Source organism: Thrips palmi, unplaced genomic scaffold, assembly GCF_012932325.1.
Source record: "Thrips palmi isolate BJ-2018 unplaced genomic scaffold, TpBJ-2018v1 HiC_scaffold_10, whole genome shotgun sequence".
Taxonomy (NCBI): Eukaryota; Metazoa; Arthropoda; class Insecta; order Thysanoptera; family Thripidae; genus Thrips; species Thrips palmi.
Window position 1 is genome coordinate 5,582,442 of NW_023144621.1, and position 16,852 is coordinate 5,599,293.

The 16,852-nt window shown below is 57.1% G+C and overlaps 1 protein-coding gene across 1 annotated transcript; it reads right to left on the reverse strand.

Annotated features, from left to right (window-relative positions):
• Positions 1-1,493: 1,493 nt before the first annotated feature.
• Positions 1,494-5,373, reverse strand: LOC117649217 (sodium-coupled monocarboxylate transporter 1-like). Its single transcript, XM_034391756.1, has 14 exons — positions 5,305-5,373; positions 4,739-4,946; positions 4,398-4,557; positions 4,064-4,129; positions 3,947-3,998; positions 3,804-3,871; positions 3,570-3,724; positions 3,261-3,401; positions 2,897-3,005; positions 2,708-2,817; positions 2,315-2,585; positions 1,904-2,073; positions 1,651-1,819; positions 1,494-1,577 (listed from the first exon to the last, which is right to left on the reverse strand). Exons 1-14 carry the CDS (start codon positions 5,309-5,311, stop codon positions 1,533-1,535), a joined length of 1,731 nt encoding a protein of 576 aa, XP_034247647.1. The 5' UTR covers positions 5,312-5,373; the 3' UTR covers positions 1,494-1,532.
• Between the last annotated feature and the right edge of the window lie 11,479 nt (positions 5,374-16,852).

Consider the following 16,852-nt stretch of genomic DNA (forward strand, 5'->3'; position numbering starts at 1 on the left):
TTATGTTCCTGTTGATTTAGTGAAACACCACCGGGAAATGAATTGAGGTTCGCGGTTGGGAATACGAAAACGGCTCTGGAGATTTCATTTGACCCGGAATTTCACACGCGATTCCAGATGCTCTGGAAACTCCCGAGTGGTTTCCCGCACGGATTTTCCAGTGATTTCCGCGATTCCTTTTCTTCCCGGACGAGTGCGGGTGACCCTTCGGGATAAGCCTGCTGATTCGGCGAGCGCACGGAGTGAAACGACTTAGGCCCGAGTCGCTGGGCCCCGAACCGCTCCGTCTCTCTCGCACCCGTGCGGCGTGCGGAGCGCGCCCCGTGAGTGCGAGAGAGACGGCGAGAGACCGTGGACGTCCGGTGATAATGCTGTTTGCCGAAGCCTCTCCAGGGCCCGGGCTAAGATGCTCCAACATTGATGCTGCTGTGGTCACTGGCTCGCGCGGCCTCCAGCGGCCTCCAGCGGCCTCGACTAGCCTCGGCCTCGGCCACCCAGGGCTTTGATGGCCTCTACGCCCGCATGCATCGCTGGCGATCGCCCATCCGCTTTTACGCCAATGGCCGTTTTCACTGTCAGCAACCCCTCCGGTCGGTCGGCCCGGCCAGCTCCCAATATTTAGAAACTTTCCAATGAACGGCGACAAAATAATACGGAAACGTCTCTTTGAAAAAATGTGGGCACCCGAGGCCTGGTGCAGGGCTGGTGAACGCTTGAAAAAGCTTCGAATGTCGTCGCTGTCTCCGGTCAGTCCACGTTGAGAGGGTCCGCACTACATGAACTCTGCAAACTGCACAGAGTGCTCAGTACACTCTATTTGGAGTGTACTCATAAGCACACTCCTGTGAGAGTGTGCTCAGCTGAGTACACTCTAACGAGAGTGTGCTTAGCTGAGTACACTCTAACGAAAGTGTGCTATGCTGAGTACACTCTAACGAGAGTGTGCTTAAGTCTGCACAATTCATGCAGCTGAGTACACGTTCGTGGGAGTGTACTCGTGAGTACACGCTGAAGAGAGTGTACTCATGAGTACACGCTAAAGATAGTGTACTCATGAGTACACTCTAAAGAGAGTGTACTGAGTACACTTTTGAGTTTGCAGAGAAGGTATTTCTTCTGGGCCCTTTTTCTGAGTTCTACGAGGCCTTTGCGAAAATCACAAAGGCGGGTTTTGGTTGTTTACTAAACGCTTCGACATCACCGGCCAGCCGGACTGCTGCTCCTGCGCCAAGCCGCGTACTACTGCGCAGAGGACCTTAAAGACCCATCGCTTGGAATAATGGGACATCTCCCCCACCCCCTGACTCCCCTCCCCTCCCCTCTCGCGCTCCTCACCGCGCGTTCTCATCAGCCCCAGTCATAATTGCAATATGCTTCGAGTGATAACGTATCCAGCAAACCTACGTCGCCAACATCAACAACAACATCGTGATGATAGTTTGCGCCAATTAGCTGGTAAATCGACTCGACGACGACGACAGACACAGAGAGAGAAGGAGAAGTGTTTATTGGAGAGATTCGCAGTGCCGGGGTCATAACGTGGATTCTTTGATTCCTTTGGCGAAGTCGGTCGCCGCCTGCGGAACCAAAAGCACGACTCATGGACACGGCACGGAGCGAACAGTAACAAAAGCAACAACAACAATTCACCTTGGGGGGCGGGTGCAGGAATCGGCGGATGGCGGGCGAGAAAAGCCTCCTGTCGACGGCGGCCTCGGAGCGGCAGAGGAGCGACACGGCGGTGGCCACCACCAGGGACACGACCACGCCGATCACGGGGTACCAGTGGTACGACACCCGGAACAGCCACATCGGCAATCTGAAAAGAAAAAAATAATTGAAAAAATGCATGTTGTTGTTGTTGTTGTTGTTTTTGTTTTTGTTGCTGTGACGGACTACTGACTGCGGCTCGTGGACGGCGTGCGGCGTGGTGGCGTTGAACGAGTAGGTGCACCCCTGGACGGACACGGGCTTCTCCGGGAAGAGCAGGTCGCCCCGGGCGATGGCGTGCTGCGCGCTCAGCACCAGCCACGCCATGAAGGACAGCCCCGCGCCCGCGCCCGCCAGGCAGCCCTGGGTTCCAAAAACAGAATTCACCTTAGTTTGTACTTACTTGTACCAAGACTTGCACACATTCGTGTTTTAGGAATTGAAAATTTAAAAAAATTGCATTTTTTTACATTTTTAAAATTTAAAATTTTTTACATTTTTAAATTTAATTGTTTGTTTTTTTTTAATTTTTTAAAACCAAAAAATTTCATTCTTAAAATTGCAGATTGGCCCTTGCCAATGACGAATTTTGCGGTGCACTGACCGTGGCGTTGACCCAGGGCATGAAGGCACCCCCCACGAAGACGGCGAGCACGGGGCCGGCGGAGATAGAGTTGAGGCTGCCGGACAGCTGGAGGACGACGCCGAGCCTCTCCACGACGAAGACCAGGCCGACGCACACCACGCCGAACACCACCACCACCAGCCGCATGACCATGTTGACGCTCGCCTCGCTCGGCGGCGTCCTGGACAGCGGCCGCCAGAAGTCCTCCACCACCACGGCCGCCATCGAGTTGAGCCCCGTGGACAGCGAGCTGCGCAGCCAGCGGCCCAACCGGTGTGAGTAGGGTTGCCAACCTCTGCCCACCTATTGCGACTTCCAGGCTCGGGTTGGCAACCCTTGGAGTTTTCGCCTACCTTGGGGTTGGTGACCTACCTCAGCGCCGCGCTGAAGACGCCGGCCACGAAGAGTCCGGGCAGCCCGGGGTACATGCCGAGGGTGTCCATGACCAGCAGTGGGAGCACCTGGTCCTTGGCGCGCGCCAGCTGGGAACGCGAACAAACATGAAAAATTATCACAACCAAAAGTCGAAGTTTGTTTACCAGTGCAGTGCTGGCGCGATACCTTGGTGGTGACGGGGTCGCAGTCGTGGTAGGAGGCAAAGATGAGCAGGCCACAGTACGTGCACACGGCGAACAGAAGCAGGCATCCCAGCACGAAGAAGGCCGCCGCCCTGTGGTGGCATCAACCACACTGAGCTGGCGCTGCGCACAAAGGGCCAGAAGACCGGTCGAGGCGGCCAAAACTCTAGACGCGTCTTGAGCTCCACAGTCGCTAAACCGGACTCAACCCGGACGTGTGACCCCACCAATGGATTGCTCGTTCGGAGAGCAATCCATTGGTGGGGTCACACGTTCGGTTCGAGTCCCATGAGACTGTGGGGCTCAAAACGCGTCCGGGACTTTGCCCACAGACAGGCGATGCCCACCTCCTGGCCTTGCCGATGTCCGGCAGCGCGAGGTACCGCTGCATCATGGCCTGGCTCAGGCCGCAGCTCACGTTCTGCGAGAAGAAATGGCCGAGCGTGTACCCCCAGAACGTGAGCCGGACGAACGGGTCCAGGCGGAAGCTGGCGAGAAAACATTGGAATAAGAGAATTTGCTAATCAAATCATTGTTTATTTTTTAAACGCTGGAATGATTAAGGTGATCGTAACACGGGTTCTCTGAGAGGTGAGGTTAGGAGAGGTTAGGTGAGGTTAGGTTTGGTTGGCTTAGTCTAGGTCAGTGAGACTCACTCTGGCGGCTCGATGCGTCCGGACTCGAGATTCCGCTGGAAGACCACCGAGGCTCCGCCCACGTTGAACGTGCCCCGGATGGCCACGAGGAAGATGCACAGCAGCATGGACACCGTCTGCACCACGTCGGTCCACACTACTGCCTTCATGCCGCCCTGGGGACCCAAACAAGTTTTTATTAACAAACAATTTTTTTTTAACACTAATTGATTTTTTTTAATGCTTGTCACTCACCACGCAGGTGTAAAACACGCAGACGATGCAGACTGCCGGAGTCACTATGTGCACATTGATGCCAGTCACTGAAATTTAAAAAAATATTCAATTTTCAAATTAACATTTTTTTTATATTTTTTTTTTTTGAAAAGCCGCTGTACCTTGATTGAAAGCCAACGCCGGGACGTAGATGACGATGGGAAGCCACGTCAACTGTAAGGTGGCATGATTATTGAATCTAGCAGACAGAAGCACACCCGTCTATCGACAGCACGTACCAGAGAAATGGTGAAGAAAACCGAGCCGAACAGCCGGACTCGACGGTCGAACCGCATCTGCAAATACTGAGCACGACAACACTGCACAGTGGGCCAGAAGACCGGTGCGGTGGTGGCGGTCAAAATCCCGGACGCGTTTTGAGCTCCAGAGTCGGTAAATGGGCCTCGAACCGAGCGTGTGACCCCACCAATGGGTTGCTCTCCGAACGAGGAATCCATTGGTGGGGTCACACGTTAGGTTCGAGTCCTGTTAAGCGACTCTGGAGCTCAAAACGCGTCTAGAGTTTGTGTCCGCCTCCACCGGTCTTCTGGCAAATCCGCTATGAGTGCGTACCTGGTAGAGCGTCATGAGCTGCAGGTCGTGGAAGATGGGCAGCACTGCCCAGTTGAAGACGGCCAGCCACATGAGCATGCCCCCGAAGGCGTAGAAGGGCTGCACCCCGAACACGTACACCTCGGTGGGGAGGCCCAGCAGGGTGATGCCGGAGATGTAGCTGAGGGCAGGAAGGCTGAGATCACACACTGTCAACATTTCAGTTGTGAGGGATCCCACTTGATAAAGACGACATCATTTAAAAATTAAAAAATTAAAAAAATAAAAACGGCAGTTATGTGAGAATTGAACCAAGAACCTTCTGCACCGCCCGTCGAGGGGCTAACCATTGCGCTACTTGCCTCGCGACCAGGGACAGCGAGATGGGCAGCACCTGCATCTTGCGGCCGCCCATCAGGTACTCGTCCTCGTCGTGCTGGCCGGGCGCGAAGTAGCCGAAGTACACGCCGATGACCGCGCACAGCACCAGCATGGCCACGAACACGAGGTAGTCCGGCCAGGCGAAGCGCTGCAGCGCCAGCCCCATGGTGGCCACGTCCTGCACCGGCCCTGCCAAGGGGAAATTCATTTCAGTTGAATTTCGGGCAAAAACTTCTGAATTTTGGGAAGAATTTTGACAAATTTTAATTAATTTTAGCAAATTTGAAATTTTGGATTAAGTTTCTCTTACAAGTTTGGCTAGAGTTCTTTTCCCTTGGGCCCTGCTGCCAACAACAACAAAAAACACGTGCCCAAATCAAGGCAGAAAAACAAAAAATTTAACCTGCTGAAAATTCAATTTTATCAGTAAGCAAACACTTTTTTCGCGTTCAAGGACCGAACTAACCGGTCGCCTTCCTGGAATTCGGCCTGGAAGCGTCTCATTTGGACGTCAAAAGGCGGATTCGGCGGACACGCCAAGGCTTACCTGTCATGCTGGAGATGCAGCCGGCCGCGCGGCCCTAGCTGGTCTGGAGGCCCTTCTGGTCCACGAGAGGGGCCGCCCCCCGCCGCCCCCCTCCCAAGCCGGCCGGCCCCGTGGACAGGAAGCGAACTGGAGCAGGACTTTTGTCTCCATGGAGACGGACGCGTCATGACTATTTCCGAACGCGGACGCGCGGACGCGAACGGACGGGCAGACGAGCAGACAGACGGGCAGACAGACGGACGCGGCACAAGTGAATAAGTGGTTTGGTGGTCAGAGGAGAGCGTCAGGACTTAGGATGCATCCTTTGGCCCAGTCGTTGGCCCAATACGGCACTCTGACAACATTCGTCTCGACTGTACCAGTATTTTAACAAGCGTTGTCTAGTCTGTCTGTCCGTCTATCTGTCCCGGGAAAGCGAAGAAAATCCGTACAGTCGACGTGCAGTGTCTCGATATCTCGATCCAGTATCCGCAAAAGATTCAAATCTGGCGCCACTCCAGCCTGGCAGTCGGCAACCCTAGGCTGCTGCCTCGGACGCGCTCCGTTTTAAATGGTGATTACACATCCACGAATCGATCCCGGCGGTCGCGTCCGAGCGAGCGGTCACTTTTGGCTTTGCATGCTTTGCATGAACGTGGTGACTTTTCGGGCGCCGCCTTCTAATCAGAACGGCCTCTACATCATCCCTTGGCTTTGAGAGGCAAAGGCGCCGCCGGGAAGGATCGGGAAGGCGGTGAAGACGCACGCCGCAAAAATGCCGCCGCCGCGCCCCTTTCGCCCTTTTGGTTATTCGTCAGGTAATTAACAGTGGCGCCACCGGCAGCGCTGCCGTCGCCTTGGCCGTCGCCGTGACGGATGCGAGATGATGATCGACTGCTGATCGAGATCTCGCGGTGTAAATTGAAACTGGAAATCGAGACAGGGAATGCCCCTCCTCTCTTTCTTCCTTTCTTTCTCTCTCTCTCTCTCTCTCTCTCTCTCTCTCTCTCTCTCTCTCTCTCTCTCTCTCTCTCTCTCTCTCTCTCTCTCTCTCTCCCACTCTCTCTCTCTCGGGAAGGTCCAAGAAGAATCGTCTTTTTTCCCGTGTGAGATTGCGAGCCATTGCGCTGCCAGGTGTTGCCATAGGCCGGCACAACCGAACGGCGATCACTTAATCGCCAGTTTGGTGTGCGCTCGGGTTGGTAAGGGCGTGGCGGGGCGGGGCGGGGTTGGGCGGGGCGGGGCGGGGCGGGGCGGCCCGGGGGGTGAGCCCACAAAAATGCAGGGTTCCCTAATGTCTCCAATTTGGCCGGTAGCACGCGCCTCGGGGTAGTCAGTCGGATGGTTACGGCTGCCCCGCCACTTTGAAAGCAAGTTTTCTGTTCAAATCGGAACAAATCACGGAATTTTTTTTTATTTTTTTTTAAGAGGTAGCAGGACTTTTTTTGCGCGTTGTGGCTACTGAGGTTGGTACTAGCCTTGCCGTGCCTTGCTGCTGCCCGCTACGCGCGGTAGCTGGCAGGAGGTTATGTCCCATTGCTTTCTTCTGCAGTAAAACCTCGCAGGCTCCTAGTCTGCGGCAGTGCGGCGGCAGCGGCAGCAGCACACGTCCAAAGTGTAGTCCGTTGGTTCCATCAGTTTAGCGTCTTGCCTTTTGCCTTATTAAAATAATTGTCCCTCCCGCGTTTCCCCCACACACATAAATCTCTTTGCGCCGCGCAAAAGTGAAGGGAGGAGAAAAATACGCGTAATTTTGGCGCATGAAGAACTACCGCGACTGGCGTGCGTTTTAACTTACTGTGTGGTGGCGCTTTGCTCGCTCTGCTACCTACCTGCGTGAGAAGCGTTTTTGGGCGATTCCATGTGTGAAGTTCGTGCGCGCCTGCCGCCCTGTTTCCGAAGGTGGCGTCTCTCTCGCACCCTTGCGGGCCGCCCCGTGAGTGCGAGAGAGGCAGAGCGACGACCCTCACTTTGGAATCGGGCGGCAGGCACAAGCACCATTCCTGGCTAGGCGTCGTTTTAGGGAAAACTGGAGGCTGCACACTGCATTGTCCAGGCCAATTACGGACGCACGCACTCACACACACACACAACACACACACACACACACACACACACACTCACACACACTCACACAAGTGTGCGTGCGTGCACACGGGCTGTTCGACAGGCGAGCCCACTGGACACGCCGTCTTATGGGACTCAACTCGCAGCGACCTCTCCGCCGTAAAACTCGCGCTTCAGAGCACAGTGGGCCTGAAGACCGGTGGAGGCGGCCAAAACTCCAGACGCGTTTTGAGCTCTAGAGTCGCTAAAGACAGGACTCAGCGAACGTGTGACCCCACCAATGGATTGCTCTCCGAACGAGGAATCTATTGGTGGGGTCACACGTTCCGTTTGAGTCTTGTTTGGCGACTCCGGAGCTCAAAACGCGTCTATAGTTTTGGCCGCCCCACCGGTCTTCTGGCCCACTGTGGAGAGGCGAGCTACTCGAGTTTCGGTCCGTCCAGCCCCCCGCCCTCTACCTCTGCCCCGGTGCTAGGTTCCGCGTTAAAAAAGAACCCCTTGGCCAGGTCCGGCGCGCTGCCCCGCAGTGGCCCGCAGTGCCCTGGCCTCCTTGAGGCGGAAACGAGGCGCCATTAGTATGCTAAAATACATGATAAAGTTAAAACGAAGCAAGCAAGCCTAATGAAACAGAAGCACCGAGCAATTTCTGTGGAGTGGAATAGGCAATTACTGGAAGGGCTCTACAACCCCGACCCGGCGAGTATCTCGAAGTCTCGAAGTCTGGAAGGCGCGACTCACTCAAACTGGTCTGGAGTCCTCGCGTCAGCGGACGGATCCCGAGAGCCGTTTTCGTCGCTCTGTCTCTCTCGCCCTCGTGGGGCGTCCCGTGTGAGCAGTGCGAGAGAGACGGGGCAGCCTGCCGGCGTCCAGATGGCAGACCCGAGGGAATTACCGAATGGTCCTCGATGGTCCTCGATGCCGGAGCGATAGGCTAATCGGCCATCGGAATCCCTCTTGTCCTTCCCGCCTGCATCTCTTATTGGTTCCAGCCGATGCATTTTTTTTTACATCCTCGGGCGAACAATATTTCGAAGGGGCAGTGGCGAGCTTCCTTTTTTTCCTCCGTGTATTTGAGTAGTTTATTTTTCGGACGTAAAAAATGCGATTATAAAAACGTGGGCGGACATGTTCGTGAGCCGCTGCAATAGAGCTGTACCGTCTTCGCGGCCACCCTCGGCCCTTTGGGTCCCCCCTCCCCCTCACCCGTTTGTGGGGCAGTGCCTCCCTCGCTCCCTTTCCCAATCACCCCGAGAAGCACTCCTTTCCACTAAAAAAAACAGGAGAAAAAAGCGTGTTGGCGGTTATTTGGTTCGATTAATACGTTGGGCAACTTGGGTAAGATGGCTAGGTTTCTGTTGGAAAAAAGAAGAAAATAAGTGTCATGGGAAAGCACTCACTGATGCGTTTTGAGCTGCAAGTCGCTAAATGGGACTCGAACCGAACGTGCGACCCCACCGATGGATTGCTCTCCGAACGAGGAATCCACTGGTGGGGTCACACGCTCGGTTCGAGACCCATCTCAAAACGCGTCTAGAGCTTTGGCCGCCTGCACCGGCCTTCACTACACTGCGTTTTGGGTTTTGGCAGTGCAGGGTCACGGCAGCATTAAGGCCGCGCATAAGAAGACCGCACCAACAATGTGCGTCGGTCCCAAACTTTAATTAAAGCACTACCGCTACCCCCCAGAGCGGCACATGTCCCCGCCGGGCTGCCTCCGAACAGCAGCGCTCTCTCTCTCTCGCACTCACGGCGCGGGCCGCGGGGGAGCGAGAGAGACAGCGCGATGCGGCGCTGTTCGGGTTCAGTCCACAGCCCCAAGTAGTTATCCCCCTGGCCGACAGGGGGCACCGCGCTGCGCGGTGCGCTATACCAGCAAACAGCATGGGCCTCGACTGGCGCGCCTGCCGGGTAGGCAACCCATTCGACGCACCTGCGAGATGGGTCTCGGTTCGACCGGGCTGTGCTCGCCTGGTGAAGCCAGCCCTCGCCCAGACGGACCGGGAGACCTCCGTGAAGATGGCCCTACCCACTCAAGCACAGTTGACAAAACCGCGCTGACGACTCTGTCCGCATCGTGGACTTTTTACTGTGCACAGAACGCGGGTCGGTAACCACAAAGTAAGTCTGCTTCTTGACAGCGAAGCGAAGATATTGCAGGTGGCGAGGACACCCTTTAAACGCTGGTGCATCGTGAGAGTTTTTGCCTACCAGTGTGGCAGCACCGGGGGCGGCCACCGGGGAGGTGCGTGCGTAATTCGATTGCACCCAGCCCAACCCGCGCTCTGTCTCTCTCGCTCCCCCACGGCACGCCCCACGAGAGCGAGTGAGACAGCGCTTCTCCAAAAAAGCGAAGCGCGAGTCGCGGGACGCGTGGTGTTATTACCGGCGAGTTATTTATCGCGTGGCTGTCTGTCTCTCTCGCACCCCTGCGGAGCGCCCCGTGAGTGCGACAGAGACGGAGCGACGGAATCAGCCCGCGAGGGGCCGTGGCGTGTGTAAAGGGGTAGGTGTGATTCTCGCTCCGGATATTGCACTATTTCACCCGCTGCTTTCTCACTATGCCCGCCGTGCCGTGCCGAGCCGAGCCAAGACGGTTCATAATGAGAGCAGCGAGTGTAATTTAGCAATCTAGGCGGCACTTCTAGGCGGGACTACTTCGCGGCAACGTCGCCAATACCACACCGTTATTTATGCCTCACTGCAGGAGGAGGAGAAGAAGAACTACGAGTAGTAGAAGCAGAAGGATATGAGCAAGGAAAGCTGGGCTGGGACGGTGGAGGTGGTCAAAACTCTCGACGCGTTTTGACCTTCAGCCAGAGTATTCAGGACTCGAATCGAGCGTGTCACCCCACCATTGGATTCCTCGTTCGGTTCGAGTCCCATTTAGCGACTCTGCAGATCAAAACGTCTAGAATTTTGGCCGCCTCCACTCCGCGTGCGCGTTGGGTGGCCTACCCACCGGGCGGGGAGGCTCTCCGACAGCGCTCCGGACGGCGCTCTCTGTCTCTCTCGCACTCGTGGCGCGCTCCGTAGGGGTGTGAGAGAGACAGAGGGCCGACCGCAGCGTCATGGATATCCTGCAGACGGCGGACTGCGGGCAGCGCCGGGCAGAGCCCTTGGCAGAGCCGCTTGAATGATTGAGGACACTGTGGGGCTAGAGGCAGGACCTCGGGTTGAACCCAGTGGGTTTGGCTCGTTGGCTGATTCCAAGTAATCCGTCTCTCTCGCACCGCCGCGGCCCGGCCTGTGAGTGCGAGGGAGACGGAGAGAGACGGGCGGCCTGCGGTGTGCCCACCTCTCGGGGGCCTGCGGTGGGGCATGAGGCATCCGGTCCGTGCCGGCCGCCCCGGCCGCCCGGGCGTCCCCGAAGCCAAGCCGTGGTCGGTCTGAAGGTCTGATGCGAGCAGGAAATTATCGAGGCCGATATGTGTTGTATCGCCCCCAGCAGAGCGACTCCGAAACACGGCCCCGTCTCCCTCGCACTCGCGGGGCGGCCCGCGCAGGTGCGAGGGAGACAGAGAGCCCCCGCCCCGGGCAAATGTGGCGGGCGGGCCGGAGGCGCCGACTTGGCAGAGGGACACTAACCATGGCAGAGTGCCCGCCCGAAAAGCGAAACGCGTTCGCCGGCGGCGGGCGTCGAACCGCGGACCTCGCGATTCGGAACGACAACGGGAAAACGGCAAGGGGAGGCGGCGGGGGACCGCGCCGCGACGCTCCTGCCCGATAAAAAATGCAGAGAAGTGCTCCGGTCCGTAAAATAAATGGGAGAATTCCATCAGAAGCGAACATGTGAGCGGGAATGATAAAACGTCCTTAAGCAGGAGGGGCGTCGCAGGCAGTCATGCTTCCTCCCCGACAAGTAGGCCAGCCAGCCCAGCGGACTCGCTGCTGCCATTCATGGATGTGACTCCCTCGCCCCGCCTCTCTCGCACCCCTTGGGCGCCCTTCGGCGCGCCCCGCGAGTGCGAGAGAGAGCGAGAGAGAGCGAGCCCGCTGGCCGAGGCGACGACGCCAACCTCTCACGACGGTGCCGCCCCCTGGCGGCGCGCCTGCGCATCAAATATTCACCAGCTAATATTGCCGAGGAAAGTGCAAGGCTGTTGTTGTTGCTGCCGTCTTTGTCTTTGCTGCTTGCACTGATGGTGATGATATGACATTCCAATTTTAAGTTCCCCTTTCCGGCGGCCCGGCCGGGTCCGCGGTCCCCGTGGCCGTGGCCATGCCGTCGCCATGCCGTGGCCGCCAGAATGGGGTTCGCGAGTTCGCGCCCCGGCGTCGCCGGATAGTAGTTGCCTTTCGACACTTTCCTGACACCGCCACACAGTGGGCCAGAATTCTAGACGCGTTTTGAGCTCCAGAGTCGCTAAATGGGACTCGAACCGAGCGGTGTGACCCCACCAACGGATTCCTCGATCGGAAAGCAATCCATTGGTAGGGTGACACGTTCGGTTTGAGTCCCATTTAGCTCATAACGCGTCCGCGATTTTGACCGCATGCCCACCGCACACGCTTTTCCTGCTCTCGTTTTCCTTCCCGATTTCCCGGTTTCCCCCGAAAACCCCGCCTTATTGGACTGAGGCGGAACGCCAGAAGGAACGAACGCCAAAGAAATGCTTCCATTCCCTCGCGAGCGTAATCATATTTCAATATCTTCCGACAGAAGACACAGAGAGGGGAACTTTTGCGGCGCCGAGGCGCAGCCAGCAGCAGCCACCTGCTCCCGACCGGGCCATAACACTACCTCAGGGCCTGCTTCTGTACAACACAGTAATTAAAGCCATTCTCATCTTAATTAAAATTTATCTTTGTCTTGCAATACTTTCGGGGTCGGTGCGGGGTCGGTCGGCGCGGCTTGGATGTCCCAATGAATAGGCCGTTGTCTCTCTCTATGAGGCGCGCCAGGGCGGCCCAGCAGACTGAGAGTCGTTTTCGGCGCCCTGTCTCTCTCGCACCCACACGGGACGCCCCATGAGTGCAAGAGAGACGGATAGAATCAGTCTGCTGGCGGGCCAGGGCGGGCCGGGCGGGCCCGGGGGGGCCGGGCGGGCCAGGGGGGGCCGGGGGGGCCGCCGCGGGAAGGCGGGCGGGCCCCCCCCGGGGCCAAAAAGGGGGCCGCCCCGGGGCCGGGGGCCAGCCACGGAAGCGCTGAAAGGGGCGGGCCCCGGGTTTCTTCCGAGCCTTTCCGCCGCAGCACTGCCAAAACGGGCAATCAACTCCCAGAAATTTGACATTTGAAAATGGGAAGAACTCTACACCCTCTCCCCCAGTCTTCATGGGGAGGCCTTTTGCTTTACTTCGGTGTTCGGTGGGATCAGTGGGATCCTGGGATCGATTCCCATCACTTCGTTTCATTTTTCGAGTGGCTTTCCTCCCACTGCATCTCCAACTCCCGTGCTGTGGTCGGCGGATCAACTCTCCTTACTCCTTGCCAAGTTTTGACCGGGCCGGTCCGCAACATGTTGCGTCAGGGCCGTGGTTGCGGGTGCGGCCTCCTTGATTCGTCGGGGAGGCGATGATAAGACCTTTGAAGCTGGCCCTTGATCGCTGTATGTTCGGTACGGGAGCGCCGGGCAGCGAGGGGACCTGTGGTACACAAGTAACCCCGTGAAAACAAGAAGCTCCCACCAAACCTTGTCACCGCTCAAACTGGCCTCGCGCGCGGACGAGGTTCCGCGAGTCGCCGTGAGCTGGCGCTGCGCGCGCCGAGCCGCCGCCCGCTCGCGCTGGCGACCTAGGTTAGCATTGTAACTAGTTGGTAAGCAATTTTCATTTCAGCAAAGAATGATCGTTGCATTCGGTGCATTTACAGGGTTCGTAATTTCGTTGCCCGAGAGCTGGCAATGGCAGGTCGACTAAGTTGATCCCGAAACGCGGCTTGCGCCGACACGGCTGTTCCCCGAGGAGGACGAGCGCCTGCCACGGCCGTTCCCTCCGTAGGCGTAGCGCCGCCCTGGCTGCACCCTCGGAGAACTTCATCGCCTTCACCGCCGACGACGACGACGGCGACATCGGGATCCTGGGCCTTTCACCCCGGGTGACCGTGCCGACGGTCACGCGGTCACAACCTCTTCTCTGTCTGAGTCTCTCTCTGTCTCTGTCGTCTCACTCTACGTCCCGCCTGTCACGAGCTTCACACTCACACTGGGTGCTCCGACCCAGCTGTCTGAGCTTTGGGGTCCTACTGGGGGGCGAACGCTTGTGTCGCCGACGGGATTAACCCAGGCACCTGATAGCACCGGTTCCATCCGCAGCCCGCACCCACACTGCGCAGCTGTGTTGGCCGCGAGATCTCGCGACGCCACGTCAACAGCGGATATGTTCGCGATTCGGGGAGCCGCTCTCGTAAACGCCGTGACGCCATCATGAATACCGCAACAGACGCCGTAAAAGAGAGACTTAATGCGTCACGCGTGCAGAACAATGTGTCGTGCCGTATCAACCGCCACCCCACTGCACCCCCGCATGCCGCGGGGACACTCGAAATACAAATGGCAACAGCAAGATGAAGGAGCAAAAAAAAATATGTCAGAAAAATTACGGCAAGGAGACGGTCCGTCTTACACGATTTTACACCAGCAATAACCGGCTCTTAATCCGGCCATTAAGGCGGTGCTTTTACTTGCTTGTAATTGGCGATGATGAATGTGAAGGGCACCTCTTTCCTCTCCTCTCTCTCTCTCTCTCTCTCTCTCTCTCTCTCTCTCTCTCTCTCTCTCTCTCTCTCTCTCTCTCTCTCTCGCTCTCTCTCTCTCTCTCTCTCTCTCTCTCTCTCTCTCTCTGTCCTTCTCCTTTATATTTATGGGCGCTCCGACCGCGAGGAACAAATGCCCCACCGCCAATTTAAAACGAAATCAGGAATGCCAGGCAGTGCTGCTTCCTGCGGGGCTCAAGGGGAGCACGCCACTGCTAATTCCAGCCCTCTGGTGGCAGTGAGACGCTGCTGCCGAAACAAAGGACTGCTCAATTTATTGGACCCCAAATGGAAGGCTTACAGTGCAGTTTCCGCGCTCCGGGTTCGACTCCCCCTACCGGACCACCTTTTTTTTTTCTAAGAGAGGAGGGGGAGACCAGAAGTTCGTTGTCGACAGTCGCGGTTTTTGGTACTTTCATTGCTGACTTGGTGACAAGTTTAGTACCTGTGAGAGGCTGAGGCCCGGTAGGGCAGTGAGGGGTTCACGGTGCTCCCCTCCCCCTTTCCCCCTCGCGGAGACACTATGAAGGAAAAGAAAGGGTGAGGCAAACTTTGGCCGGGTCGCACTGAGGCCGCCAGCGTCGCGGCACAAACAGAAATATGATGAATGTTTATAATTAAAGGCACAACGCGGCGAGGGTGCGAGCGAGACGCCGCGAGGCGCGGCGCGGTGCGGGAGCGAGCGAGAGCGCACCGCTTCACACCGTAAAATATTAGATTCATTAAAAATCAAAAAGCGCCACCTAATAGAGCCGAGGAGAGGAAATTAAAGAGGTGACTCTTCTCGGGGACGCGGCGTGGCGGGCATGGCTAGGCATGGCATCACAGCGCCCGGCAGGTAGGCAAGAAGGCAGTGGGGGCACGCGCGTGGCGGGCATGGCTAGGCATGGCATCACAGCGCCCGGCAGGTAGGCAAGAAGGCAGTGGGGGCACGCGCGCGCCGGGCAGGCTGCCTATCGCCTGCTGCTCGGGCGCTCCACGCCGAGCGGCGCAGCGGCCTCGACGCCGACCCTTTTTCTGGAGGCCTCCACGGCCGTTTCTGGCGGCCTCGACGGCGACCCTTTCTCTGGTGGCTTCGACGGCGACCCTTTTACCGGCGGCCTCGACGCCGACCCTTTTCCTGGGTGCACGGCGTTTCTGGCGGCCTGACGGACCTTGTTGGGGCTCGCGGCGTTGGCGGTGAGCAGGGAATGCGAGACGTTTAATGCGGCGACTGCTTGGCGGCAGTCGGAATGGCAGGCACGCCTGGAGGGCCCCGAGTGAGACGTCTTCGTCTTGGCGGGGGACGCGGCCATCATCGGCACAAGGCATGCCGCACATACCGACACATGTCCGCGTGTCTGGCAGGGGCGGCAGGTAAGGAAAGGGTATGAGTGAGGGCAGGGTATGAGTGAGGGAAGGGTGAGTAGGGAAGGTGTATCACAGAGTGTCTAGAGAAGCGGTTCTCAACCTTGGGGTCGCGACCCCAAATGGGGTCGCGAAAAAATTTCGAGGGCCCCTCGACGAGGGGTCGCGGCGAGGTAACTGGGGTCGCTTGGCGTTGCGGCGGTTTCCCAGCTGACCCACTCGCCGAAGCACTGGCGGGAACAACTTTTAAGTTGATCAAAACGGTCACAAATGTCTTTGAAAAATCGTGTTTTGGGCCGACTTTAGGCATCCACTGCGTCTGATCCGAGGCGGTATTTCGTCCTCCATTAACGGGCAATTGGTCTTTGGACCTTCCTTTAGCATGCCTTTGTTACGGAGTGCGATTATCTGACTGAGTTTGGGAGCAGTATTGCCGCAAAGTTGATCAAAACGGTCACAAATGTCTGAAAAATCGTGTATTGATCAACTTTGCGGCAATACTGCTCCCAAACTAAGTCAGATAATCGCACTCCGTAACAAAGGCATGCTAGAGGAAGGTCCAAAGACCAATTGCCCGTTGCGGGAGGACGAAATACCGCCTCGGATCAGACGCAGTGGCTGCTTAAAATCGGCCCAAAACAAGATTTTTCAAAGACATTTGTGACCGTTTCGATCAACTTTGCGGCAATACTGCTCCCAAACTAAGGCAGATAATCGCAATCCGTAACAAAGGCATGCTAAAGGAAGGTCCAAAGACCAATTGCCCGTTGCGGGAGGACGAAATACCGCCTCGGATCAGACGCAGTGGCTGCTTAAAGTCGGCCCAAAACACGATTTTTCAAAGACATTTGTGACCGTTTTGACCAACTTTGCGGCAATACTGCTCCCAAACTAAGGTGGATTATCGCCCTTTGTATCAAAGGCATGCTTAAGGAGGGGTCGCGTGGGGTCGCGAATTTTTTTTCCTGTGGGTCGCGGAAAGTTTTGGCTGCAAATTTGGGGTCGCGAACCGAAAAAGGTTGAGAACCGCTGGTCTAGAGGTAAGGGCAGGGGAAAAGCTCGTTTATATGGACTTGAAGCGTGCAAGAACAAGTCCGTAACCTACGATAAAAACAGGAAAAATTCTTGGTCCATCCGAAGGGGAAAGCGAACACATGGCCGTGCGGTGCAGGGGGCGCGGTGAAGGGTGGTCGGTCCGCCGGCGAAGGCAGCAGAGCGGTCGGCGGGGGGAAGGGGGAAGGGGGGAGGGGGATCACTGCGAAATCTTGGTAATATGAAGACGATGCCAGACAAAACTGGAGGCCCGGAGGCCCTGGCGCCCCACGGGGAAGTCCGTCCAGAGACTTTGGCTGGCACAATGCACACTGTGACCCAGCCCAGCTAATGACGTTTAAAGCTGACCCCTTTGAATCCTCTCCCCGTCTCTAAGACGCTGGGGGCGGGGGAGGGGAGGAGAGGGCCAGC

Bases quoted from the DNA above. Each gene is read 5' to 3' on its own strand.
- LOC117649217 (XM_034391756.1), bottom strand. The intron at 3,725-3,803 runs GTGAGTGACAAG...TTGGGTCCCCAG, and splicing joins GCGTGTTTTACACCTGCGTG to GGCGGCATGAAGGCAGTAGT. The intron at 2,586-2,707 runs GTAGGTCACCAA...CTGGCTGCGCAG, and splicing joins GTCTTCAGCGCGGCGCTGAG to CTCGCTGTCCACGGGGCTCA.